The following is a 12,733-nucleotide window of genomic DNA, read 5'->3' as shown; positions in this document are numbered from 1 at the left end:
CATGGTCCAGTACTCCAGTGATCATTGTTATTTGTTATTCATTAGGTAATAGTTACTATACTACTGTTTAAAAAATAAATATATCCTTGTAACTTGTAAGTTTTTATTAATTATTTAATAATCCTTGTTTTATATATCTAACTAAAATTTTTTTTTTTTTTTTTAAGTACATAATAATATTGATTCAGTTTTAAAGTATTGTTGAAACTAATTGTAAATTAAAACCTCATTTTAACTGAGGTATAGTGCGTTTCATTTCTCTATTCATCGGTAATTAGTACCTAATTAATGTTATTTATAATTTAATTATTTACTTATATAAATACTTCATACATTATTTGGATGATTAGCATATTTATATATATATATAATGTCTTGGTTTCTTAAATGCTTTTCACAAACAAATGTAGCAAGCCAAATTTGATCATTGGCATTTGAAATTGTTTCATTCCAAGCAGTAAAATATTAACCACAACCCCTATTTTTCACAAAAATTTGTACTACCCATATTTTAATGTACCATGAAATAATACAGAACCGTGGGGCTAAAAAATTGTATTTTTTAAAAATATGTATAATGTATTCTGTACTACCTACTACTATAATCTAGCAAGTAGTCTTATTTATTAGTATTTAGTATAGGTACACACTTCTTGAATCCGTAGTGCACACTTTCAATTTAGGATTATACACTTTATGTCGGGGTTCACTAAAAAATAGGGACTGATTAACCACATCTTTTGGACTTTCAAATAAAGTGTATTTTGTTCCCTCTGAAGATCCCGTAATACAGCCATCCGTCCACAAAGCATTTTAGCGAATAATAAATGGATAATATCATTGGTAAAATGTGGTAAGGTACATTAAATACTAAAATGATGCTAATACCTAAGAGCTAATAGTAAATAGGTGCCTATAAATGTATTAAACTATTGTAATTATAAATAGAAATAATATCAATATGCAAATAAATATATGTGTAACAATTAATGCTTAATATAAAAAAAAGAGCCACATTTGTCCATGTACTGCAAGCGTAACACGTTCTATGGTTACACTATGGTTCCGGTTACCCTCACACCACCAGTCTAGTGTAGTGGCCTGTGTTATCAATTCTACATATCTGTGATTAGAGGAACCTTTTGCGGATTGTACCCCACTGCCCGACTGCCCCATCACACCATTCAAATATTTAAACTCTATTCTATCACCCGCCGAAAATGTCTTCCTCAATCTCATAATTATTATTGTCATATTGTGTCAGTGTGTCACTGCTATTATATATTATCAAAGTCAATGCCGATGCCTGATGGAAATTTTGTAATAACAATTTAAAATATTATAATTCATAATTAATAAACATATGGCCATACTACTGCTCTACTCTGTGTTTAGTAAGTAGTAACACTAATAACTAGTACAGTGAAACCTCTAAATACCGGACACTTTCAGTCGCTTAAATTTCGTCCGCTATTTGGAGGTGTCTGCCATTAAGAGGGGAAATACAGTGAGTACACATTTCACCGTTCCCAAAATTCCGTCCGTTATTTGGAGGTGTCCGTTAAAGGAGGTTTCACTGTAGTTAATTTAGTTAATTGTCAATATATTATTACTTTAGAGTGTAGAGCCACTAAAGAAGTAAAGACAGTCGTGTGTACTACTACAACAGACTGTCTTCCATCTCCTGTTATTATTGATTTAACTTATTTTGTATTTTATTCTAACAGACATTGGGACAAAATAACATTCATTAACTTTAGGACTAGACGTTGGTACATTGTGTTTGTGAATATGACGACATTAAGAGAACTGAATATGAAACATAAAGGAATTATAAAAAAAAACCTTAGGCCAAGATGTAACATTGCAGATCCCTATGAAAAATTTTGGTAATATTTACTAATATATAATACCAATGTTTATATTATAAAGACATGTAAATTATTTAAATGACAAGGATAAGTTTATTATCACTGTCTACCACTCAAAACTATTTAATTATATTATTTTACATGTCTGTGACCTATACATAGATACAATTTGAGTTAAAGTTACAACAGTGTGTAGATCTAAAAATGATTTGATTTTTAAACATTTGTATTTTATAAATTGTTTTCTCATTTTGCAGGCCAATTTTAGATTTAGATAAATCTCAATTACTGGTCGATGTAATGGAGAAGTAAGTTGATAACTTATATATTTTTTGGTATCAAGTAATATGTATAGCCTTAGTTCTAATCCAGCATATTATTTTGATTACAAAGTATAAAAAAATTTAAAGCATTTAAAGAAAAAAAAAAATAACTTTTGGAAGTTCATATTATGTGATTAGATAGTTATTATATAATATTTTTTTTTTAAATTAAATTGTTTAATTTACCTACTGACAAATCAATTGTATTAAATCCAACCATACAAATTATGTAATATTTATCAGATTTGCTTCAAAATTAATTTTTTCAGATCTATATCTAAGGAAAATGGTAAATTAAAAGTAAATTGGTTTACTTTAAAGAAATTACCTTTGGATATACGTAAATGCCAAATTAAGAATCTTTCCAACACACATAAGCATAATATAAGTCTTAGTTTAAAAGCACAAAGGTAAGTAATTTATAAGGTTTTGCTAGTAAACTTAGTAAGAAATGTAAAATATTTATAAAGATTTAACATGTATTGCTGTAATTGCAGATCAATTTTGAAAATGGGTATTAATGAAGTTAGTAGATGTGTTGAAAAAGATCAAATAGCTTGTTGTTTGATAGCAGAAGATGTAGCAAATTGTATGATTGCCAAACATTTGCTTTATATGACTGCTGCAAAAAAAATACCAGTCCTAATTCTTCAAGATATGCGTTCTATTACAAAACGTATTATAGGTTTTTCTTCTGCAGTATTAGGATTGAAGGTTTGTATCGTTTTTACTATTCATAAATGTATGAAATAGTTAATTTAGAATTTTAATATAGCGTTGTTTCTATTTTTAGAGTGATGTAATAAGTAGAACTGAAAGTTCCTTGCACAATCTCTATCAAACCATTCTTCAACTATCAAATAAACTAAAAAATCCATACATCAAACAAATGAGTATGAGGGAATTAAAATCTGTAGAAAACTCCACGCGATTAAATGTTAATATTGAAAATTATTTACTTAAGAAACCTCGTGAAGGTTGGGCTTTTGTACCAGAAGAAACATCAAATATTCAGTCATTAAATGACTTATCATTCATACCAATTGAAAAGATGATAGTTGAAAAACAAAAACCTATTGAACCTGAAGAAAAACTATTTGAAATGCCAATAACTACTGATTTATTTAGTATAGATACTAAGCCTATAGTCATTGAGGATATAGGTGAATCTGTAGAACGTACAACCAAAAAGTTCAGAGAGCCCGTATTGAGATATCATGGATTAAAAATGAAAAAAATGAAACCCAATCCTATAAGAAAACCAAAAGAAAAAAAAAATAATTAATACAAAAAATTTTATCACATTCTTATTTTCAATTTATCTTGTTTTAAATAAAAATAAATATAAATGAATACATTTTACAAAGTATTGTAAAGCATGTATTTTAATTTGTATTCAATTAAAATTAGATCTTCAATTAACTTGATTATATTTTTTGGAACATAAACACCATATAAAGAGCTGAAAAAATAATCATACAGAATAAAAAGTTTGTTTGTATTTTAATTACCTACAAGGCTTACTTGCAACTTCCCATTCAGATTTTGATAGTGTTCCAACACTATCCACTTTAGTTTCATTTAAAAACTGTTTGGCTTTATCATAATCATCTTCTGTTCCCATGAGTTCAATTCCTTTCCGGGGAGGATATACCTAAAAAATAGAATTAAATTTTAAAGTAAAAATAATTAAAGTTAATATATTATTTATAAATTATTCTTATAATTATAACTAGCTTATTCTTCTTCAGTGTTACCTATGAATTGTGATAAATTAAATAATGCTAGTGGGTTTACCCTGTCAATTACCCTTAAACTATTTTTAATACAGTAATTTGGGTGGTTTAAAAATACAAATATAAATTAAAATAGCTATTTTTTTTATGTGCCCAATGGCAGGATTGCAGAGAATACATTCAGTTTTGTGGACCTATCAGCTATAGTATTCTTTTCTTTAAAAAGCAAATTTTTTAAAATTGACTTAAAGTACACATCCAAGAATAAAGGATATCTACCAAATTTTAACACCTGAGTTCGATAGACTTAAGGCAGGTTTCTACTATATATGTTTGCACATGTTTAACCAAGCAATCTTTAATTACAAAAATGTAACATATAACTTTATGTATATTATTAGAATTATCATTCATCTGTATAGTTATTGATTTAAATTAGAAAAAGTTCTTAAAAATGTTGTATGTGTCATAACAGGAGAAATGATTGTTTAAAAATAATATGAAAATTAAAAAGTACTAATGTATGAAATTGATAATACTGCAATGTTATTATTTTACCTTATACACCAATTTAAATAATATATATATTTAGATATTTAGGACGTATTTATTTTTCATGTCTAAGGCTACAGTTGACCTAAAAAAATTTCAAAATTAAATTCTTTTTTAAAATTTATATCACACATTACTCAATATTATTGCATTGTACTATTAGATCAGTTTTAGATATTAGTGTTGTAAAAATTAAATAAATGGTTATTGGATAATAATTTTTTTTTTTTTTTTAAACTTCTCTAAACTTCTACTAAGATTGGAGCAAATTTGAAAGATAATTTAAGTCATCAATAAAACACTCACTTGAAATTAGCTTTCTTTAAACTAGTGGAAAATAATTAAAAGTCGATTAAAAAGTTGAAAAATTACAGGAAACGAAAAATAAAAATTAGTTATTAAGATTAAAATGCTATAGAAACAAATTATCAGCTAAGAAAGCATTGTCTAAAACGTTCCAAAAAAAAATAAAAATTACATCAACTACTAAGCTCTAGCCATGTCTAAAAATGTTGATAAAGGTGAGACATATATATACAATATTGTTTCAAAATTTATTTCCCATTTATTTTATGTATCATGAAACAAATTTGTATTGAATCAGATTTTTCAATTTCTTAAAAAATACACAAATTCATGAATTTAAAGCCCTGGTAATCAGTGATTAGTAATAAAGCACTATCAACTGGCATCCAATTTATAATAACATAAGTCATAATTTAGTTATTAATATTTTTATATCTACTTATGTTTAATGTTAGCTTATATTACTTAGGAGCATAAAATATTAAAATTATAATCAAATACCTCCAATGCTGTTATACGATTTAAGAAATTCACATCCAAATTTGAATGTTTTTCAAAATAATCTGCAAATGTCATTTTCATTTTTAGTTCTAATCCATAACTTTTTGCTAACCTATTTGACAAATTATTAAAAAAAGTAAATAATAACAAATTAAAAAATAAACTGACTTTTCCAAAGCGGGAAAATAAACTAGGAACTCTGGACAGTCGACAACTCCTTCTAAATGAAAATTATATTTTGCACCAAATATCGGAAATGGTTTATCAATGTCACACAAAAACTCAATATTATAGATACTGTTCCCAAATTGTTTTTTACCACATTCTTTTTGACGTCTCCTTAATTAATCAAATAAAAATTAATATTATACAACTATTTGTGAATTAAAATCATCATTAATATGTATAATTATATTAAATTGAATAAAAATGTAATCATATAATATAAGCTGATAATTCTACAACTATCTTTTTTAATGCTCTCTTCTACTTAATCTAACATTTTGTTCCTAAAATATCTGTTTGCCCTATTACTTTCCCATCCTGGTTTACTTTACTTATAAACTCAAGAACCAAATGTTTTTCAATTCATGCACAATTCAAATCCACTCAGTTGGTAACTTGATATCTGATTATCAATTATCAGCATTCATATTTCTTTATACCCTATTTATGGTCAACTCTAAACATCGTCATATACGCTAACTATATGACCCATAATGAGTCTTTCTATAATCCTCATTCTTTGAGACTTTGCTCGTAAGAACTCTTATTCTCTTACTGTGCCACAATTAGAAATTTATAATCATGTCCTGTACCCACTAACATATTATTAGTCAATGGTATACCTACTAATCTTTCTAATGCTGCAAAGCTCTTCTCAAATTTTTTTTTTTTTATTCAATGAGTATGCATTCTGAAATTGTATTTCCGTTGGTCACATGGATTTTGATGGTCTTTCATAAAAAAAACCTTGAAATGTTATAGCAGAACCTCTATGACTACTTTAAAGGCGTTCAATCATTTGAAGAACCATTTCTTCCGTCTTAAAATTTATATCTGAAATCTGATGGTAATCCAGATGTAAAAAATGACCATTTATTACTATTAAACCACACTTAACCGAATTGTTTGTGACATTTGTGCTCCCTCAATCAATTATATTATTCTTGTAAGTGAGCACCTAAGTTTTCAAGCAGGTAGATCAAGGATTTCTAGTAACCTTATTCTGGGATCAGTGGGATCTAACATATTCTCATAAATAAAAGTCATACACTGCATTCAAGAGGATGCCAGAGCATTTATTTTCTCTCTCTGATCCATGCACAACATACCAAATTTTATGCTCACAATAATGATATAATCAAATAATTTCCAAAACATAGGTTAAATGACTTCCTATAAAACTTAAAGATAAGTTTATTATTTTGGGCATCTCAGAATTGTTATTGAATTTTAGTTTAAAAGTGAGCTATAAAATTATAGTTTGATTTTACATCTTAAAATATGCTTAACTTGCTTTAAAATTAAAACACAATAAAAATCCTATAAACAGCCTTAGATAATAACAATAATAATCTTATGATTTTAAAAAAGATCATTTCACTCCAATTTTAGAAATTATTATGATTTTAATCATTATTGTAAATTTGAAATTTTATATGTTATCCATGGATCAGAGAGAAAAATAAGTGCTGACATCCTCTGAATCTATATTTGATTGTCCCGCCTATGTTGAAAAAAGTTGATTTTCTTTTCTGTATGAAACCAGTATAAGATTGAAAGTCCTGAAATACTATATTGTGTCTATTTTAAGTCATTTTCTGCCATACTTATTCTTCTTTCTGTTTCCATAATACTTTTATTTGGTCTTCTTATTTTCTTAACTCTACGATTATCCATTACGTATTGCAAGTTGTTTTCAATATAAGTCAGCCTAGATTCTGTATTACTATAATATACAAGTTTTGATGTACTGTCATCTTGTGAATAGGTTCAACCCATAGGTAAAATTAAAATTAAATAAATAAATACATTTTTATTCAACTAATAGTAGTATTTTTAAAATTTACTCTATTTAATTAATGTTACTTACACTATTTCATTGGCATTAGGTATAGTACCTATAAATATTCCACCACTCACCAGATTTTCTGATACATTTTTTAGCATACATTCAGCTTGTTGTATACTTTCAAAGCAGTAGTGAAATGCAAATTGACAACTTACTAAATGTAATTTCATACATGAGTCTTTAAACAATGTATTTATTTTTACCTAAAAATGGGTAAAAAGTTTCTTTAATAATATAAATTATGTTTAGTTAGAAAATAGATTAAAAATTTGTATTTAGTGAACATAAATATAAATTACTCTAGTACAGTCAGCAACAATAAATTGAGCATCAAATAAGTATCGGTTTCTTGCTTTCATCTCTTTGTATCTGGAATGACAATTCGATATTGCCCCAGGAGATATATCTATAGCTATAAGATATTCCATACAACTTGAATTTCTCCATTTATTTAAATCACCACCTTTACCACAGGCAAAATCTAATACATGCATTTTTCCATCATGAATTTTGCTGTTTCTAAGCATTATCACTGCTTCTTCTATAGAATAATAATAATTTATCATTAAAAAGCTCGATAAATTATAAAAAAATATATATTTTCCTTACGAATAAGTGTTGATTTAACCCAATTGTTAAAATTACGCAAGTACAAGATACGAGATGCATATCTTGCTGATAAGTTATTTTCTCCATTATCATAATGACGAGCAATGGTTACAGACAAAAGTTCTTGAGGTTTTGTGACTTCTGACATGATATGCAGGTTACTAACATATATAATAATGGAAACATTGACCAAATGTTAGTAAAAAGGTAGTACAAGCAAATTCAACCATTACAAATAGTGATCAATAAATAAATGAATTGTTACATGTAATGGTTTTTAAATAGATTAATTTAAAGTTTTGAAAATGTCCAATAAAAAAACTGAATAGACAAACTAAAACAGTACTCAAATAAACAAAATATTGTAGAATGTACTTTAAAGTATTAACATTAAGTGTATGATATACTCAACGGCATTAATTGATTTAAAATGTAAATACTCATCATAATATCTACAGAATACTCACTAGAAACTAATCACTAATCAGTTGTATTGTTTTGTGTTCAGTGGTTTGTTCACTGTTTCTGTATATATTACTGACTGCAGATTACAGATTGATACAGAATCACAGAATAAATTCTGTAACAGAACTACAGACTACGTAAGGGCTTTATACAACACCGGGTACTTAACGAGTGAACGCTGAAACTGAACACAGTGAACACACAACTACACATTACGGTACTCTGACTACTCTGTAATCAAGAAGACAAGAACTCACGAGTACAATCACTACAAACTAGTAACAACTCAGTCAACAATACATTAATATTATTATAATATTATTGTACTGTGATAGAAGTGATAGTAGTTCAATCACTCGATCGGCCTTTTTAGCGCTTCCTGACGGATGGCGTACTAACCAAAGTGCCGCCTGATTAGGATTTTGGAGTTAGGATTCACTTGAAATCGGCCCTTAAGCTTCTATAACGCCATTTTATATCTACACTAGTAAAAACAAACAAAATAGCCTGTTGTTGTGATATCAGAGCTTTTTCACTTCCCTGGCCTTTTGATTTTATTGCTAATTGGTATTTCCAGTTTCTGATTTTGCCGCTTTGGCGTTGTCAACGGCTGAAATGTATTTCAATCATATTATCATGGTTATTTTTCTTTGAAACTGACTAAGTGATGTACGCTAAATTTTAACGGTTAAAATTAATATAGATTTGTTGCATGAATATATTTGTGACATTTGTGTGTTAACTTTAGGCTCTTTGTTATCAAAGAATAAGTAGATTTGGTCGAAAAATAGATATATCACTACTTAATAGTGGAGAATTTGTTTGAAGACAGTTTGGGACTTGACCTTTTTTCTTGGTTAGATTGTTGTTGGATATCATTCCTTTTTATGCCGACTCCTGCATAGTGGACATTTTCTTTGGCTAAATACGATATCTATTCCACACCTATCATTATCATCTACATAAATTTGTATCATTTCATTCTTGTGACGGTGTCACATCCACTCGTACTTAGTACTTACTATTTCACAATAGTCTGTTGATGATGCCGCTAATATTTTCAACGACGCTTTTCGTAGTGCTATTGAACAGTTCGTTCCCAGTAAAAGCTTTAAGACTTTAAATGCTTTACATTTCCACATCGGGAATCTTGTCCATTTAAAAACCTAATTTTTTTTTTTAAGTGAGCATATGTGTCATTTATGCAATCCAAATCCAAATTATTCAACTTTCTCTCATATCCAAGCTAAATGTAAAGATTTAGCGAGGTCTAATTACAAGAAGTTGTATTAATTCAATCCAGCCCATCTTCTTATTAATTTTAATCAGCGCATTTAACGCATTAATATTCCTTATTCTGTTTGTCTAACCAATGGGCTAGCTATCTCATTAACTCCGCCGCTAACCTTTTCTCTAAATATTTCTTATAACAGCTATTCTTACTATAGATAGGCCTTGATAAAACTCTGTTTAAAAGTTATAATCTTTTGAAACTTCTCATTTTAATCACATAAAAAATTCACATGAACAAAAAATAAATTTAAATGTTATTTTTTCGTATTTTAAACTTAAAAACATGATATAGGAGTTTTTAAAATTGTTGACTTTAACTTCTTAATAAAATTTGATAAACTTCCAAATTAAAGAAGAAAGTTCCATCTTATTTAGCATGTAAATAAATTCTCAAAATCCTTTGGAAGTTATACTGCATTTGTACCCAAAGGCCAAAACATAAAATATAGTGTGAATTATTATATTATTATGATTATTTATAATATTGTATTAAACCAGCAATTCAATACCAAATTTTCGTCTTATTATAAATCTAGAGTTATCTTTTCATTCATTAGCTTCAAGTACACACCTACATAATTTATACACACTACCGCATACTAGTACTCCAAGTTTTGATCGGCGAACCCGTTCACTTCTCCTGAGTCGCACATTCATAACATACGCACATACAAACAGATCAGTCAGTGTGTCAGACGTATCAGTATGTGAGTATAGCACACGAAGAAAAGGGTGACCGGGCAGCACGGACTTTTATTGCAAATACACGTTTTGTATACCTATTTTTGAATTAGAGTTTTAGTTTGCATTATTTGACAATATTTTAAACTTTAAAGTAATTCATTCATTTTTTAGATAATTTTATGTATATTTTATTTTTAAAGTATTTTATAATATTTAAATCCAAGATTAGAATTCTAAATTTTATTTTAAGATTATTAGATAGAAGTATTCTTCATAAAGTCTTAAATACTTAGGAAATAAGAACGATAAAAATGTAATATAATGAATACTTACATTTATTATGATGCTCATATAAATCAAAAATTCCCATTTAAGAAGATGTGCACTTTTTAAATGAATTACAGAACTCACGTGTAATTTTCAATAATAATTTTAATTTCCACACTCATAATTCATTTAAAAATGGCCAGTCCATGCCATAAACAACGCATCGGATTCCTCCGGCTCCACTGGGTCTCGTGTATAGATGCGGCGTTTAGCTCGCGGGCGGGACAATTTTCGGCCAAAATGAATCTTTCCCTTTTCGGCCATTCTGAAATGGGCTATAACACGATTCCGCAAAATTTGCGGAATCGTGTTGATTTTAATAGACACTGATAAACATACACGACTCCGCAAATATAATATATATGTAATATGTATACGATTCCACATAATTTTAAATGCAACGTTGCCATACAAATATTGAAATATACAATTAATTACTCTTGTTATATAAATTGTAATTTTTTTTTATAGTTAAGTATACTATATTTTTTAATATAGTCAAAAAAAGTTATAAACATTCTATATGTAAGTTAAAAATAATAATGAGTATAATAATTTTAAAAATATATGTAATATGAATTATAATGATTTACCTTGATAAGTATGGCCAGTTAATGATAAATAATATAATAAATATAATCTTGGGATTTACAAGATTTATACTTATCATAATATGCCCTAATAATAGTTTCAATGCGTTCTGTTTCTCTAAGAGTCATTTTCTTTTTTTCATTTTTAGAAATAATTGAATATATTTTTACATCTGTTTCGGACTGTGTTTCTAATAAGACTGTCAGCACTGAATAAATGGGTGGATGTGAGTAGTAAAATTGGCCATTGTATGTTCGATGAAAACTTTCGGCTGCATTTGTTGTTCTGTGATAACATTATAATAATATTATAAAAATTATAAAAAATTATACAGTTTAAATAATAATTTTAGAACCTACCTTGGATTTTATTATGGTTCTTCAGCCCAAATTAGTGGTGGAAAAGGACAGTCTTTGTCAATATAATTGTTTAAAACATAATCAGAAAATACAAGTTGTAAATTAAATTTAAACTAAAATCATGTTTTCTGAATGTACATAATAACATGTTTTTTTTTTTTTTATAATCGATTATAGCGCTTACGCTGTCATAAGTGTAGTCCAAATTTCTTATTCATATTATATTTATATAAGAAACGTATTATAATCTAATCTTATAAACGACAATGACATAAACATTATCTTATCGTATAATAATATAGCTGAAACAAACTCATATACGTTTAATTCCTTATGTTGCGGAAACTGATCAAAAAAACGTCATTTTAACGCGCGTACCGGGTGCCACCGTCGTATGCGTACCGCGCGCCAAAATCACTCAAGTGTGGCTCGGCCCTTAAAATAATATAGATTTTGTTTTCGGAATGGCAACGTCGCATTTAAAATTATGCGGAATCGTGTATATATATATTAAATTTGCGGAATCGTGTATGTATATCAGTGGCTATTAAAATCAACACGATTCCGCAAATATTGCGGAATCGTTCTCCACCGCTGGAATGACCGTTTTCGGCCAGTAAACTATTTTGGTCACCAATTAACTTAATTTTACGTTTTTTTTTCTGTTAAACCAATTTATATAATGATCATATAATATTATTAAGTTAACAACGTAAAAAACGTAAAAATATAGTCATAACTTTTTTTTCATAATTTATAATTTTCATAATTATTTACAATTAAATTTTTTTTTAAATCACGCATTAAGTCAAGTAAAAATACATACAAAATATTAATCACAATTTACAATATACGTTATATTATTAATTTACAGAAAAAAATCAATTTTTTTTATAATTATGGCACATGCGTTTTATAAATTCGAGTCGTGTAATTTCTACGTAATTCTTACGTTTTTAACTTAACAATATTATATGATCATTATATAAATTGGTATAGTTGAACAGAAAAAAAACGTGAAGTTAAGTTAATTGGTGACCAA

At 27.5% G+C, this 12,733-nt stretch overlaps 2 protein-coding genes across 4 annotated transcripts; one reads left to right on the top strand and one right to left on the bottom strand.

Moving 5' to 3' along the window:
- The first annotated feature begins 26 nt into the window (after nt 1-26).
- Nucleotides 27-4,466, top strand: LOC107161403 (uncharacterized). Of its 3 annotated transcripts, none has more exons than XM_089219667.1 (6): nt 27-45; nt 1,728-1,889; nt 2,129-2,179; nt 2,464-2,604; nt 2,692-2,908; nt 2,988-4,466. In XM_089219667.1, exons 2-6 carry the CDS (start codon nt 1,792-1,794, stop codon nt 3,477-3,479), a joined length of 999 nt encoding a protein of 332 aa, XP_089075793.1. In that variant the 5' UTR covers nt 27-45; nt 1,728-1,791; the 3' UTR covers nt 3,480-4,466. The 3 variants fall into 3 exon arrangements, with proteins under 3 accessions (XP_089075793.1, XP_089075794.1, XP_089075795.1); XM_089219668.1 differs by lacking the exon at nt 27-45 and adding an exon at nt 1,148-1,320; XM_089219669.1 differs by lacking the exon at nt 27-45 and adding an exon at nt 1,148-1,394.
- On the bottom strand, nt 3,476-8,788 carry Rnmt (RNA guanine-7 methyltransferase). The gene is made up of 8 exons (XM_089219670.1): nt 8,440-8,788; nt 7,973-8,133; nt 7,663-7,904; nt 7,385-7,566; nt 5,458-5,628; nt 5,290-5,401; nt 3,719-3,848; nt 3,476-3,656 (listed from the first exon to the last, which is right to left on the bottom strand). Exons 2-8 carry the CDS (start codon nt 8,118-8,120, stop codon nt 3,622-3,624), a joined length of 1,020 nt encoding a protein of 339 aa, XP_089075796.1. The 5' UTR covers nt 8,121-8,133; nt 8,440-8,788; the 3' UTR covers nt 3,476-3,621.
- Between the last annotated feature and the right edge of the window lie 3,945 nt (nt 8,789-12,733).

This window comes from Diuraphis noxia, unplaced genomic scaffold (genome assembly GCF_037042655.1).
Source record: "Diuraphis noxia isolate RWA-SAM2 unplaced genomic scaffold, SU_Dnox_SAM2 contig0002, whole genome shotgun sequence".
NCBI lineage: Eukaryota > Metazoa > Arthropoda > Insecta > Hemiptera > Aphididae > Diuraphis > Diuraphis noxia.
Note: the sequence above shows the minus strand (reverse complement) of the source record. Positions and strands in the feature narration are given on the sequence as shown.

Coding starts and splice junctions, on each gene's coding strand:
- LOC107161403 (XM_089219668.1), top strand. Junction 1,890..2,128: donor GATCCCTATGAAAAATTTTG/GTAATATTTACT, acceptor CTCATTTTGCAG/GCCAATTTTAGATTTAGATA. Junction 2,909..2,987: donor CTGCAGTATTAGGATTGAAG/GTTTGTATCGTT, acceptor TTCTATTTTTAG/AGTGATGTAATAAGTAGAAC.
- Rnmt (XM_089219670.1), bottom strand. CDS start 8,120: ATGTCAGAAGTCACAAAACCTCAAGAACTTTTGTCTGTAACCATTGCT. Junction 5,629..7,384: donor CCTAATGCCAATGAAATAGT/GTAAGTAACATT, acceptor TGATTAATTAAG/GAGACGTCAAAAAGAATGTG. Junction 3,657..3,718: donor ATCTGAATGGGAAGTTGCAA/GTAAGCCTTGTA, acceptor TTATTTTTTCAG/CTCTTTATATGGTGTTTATG.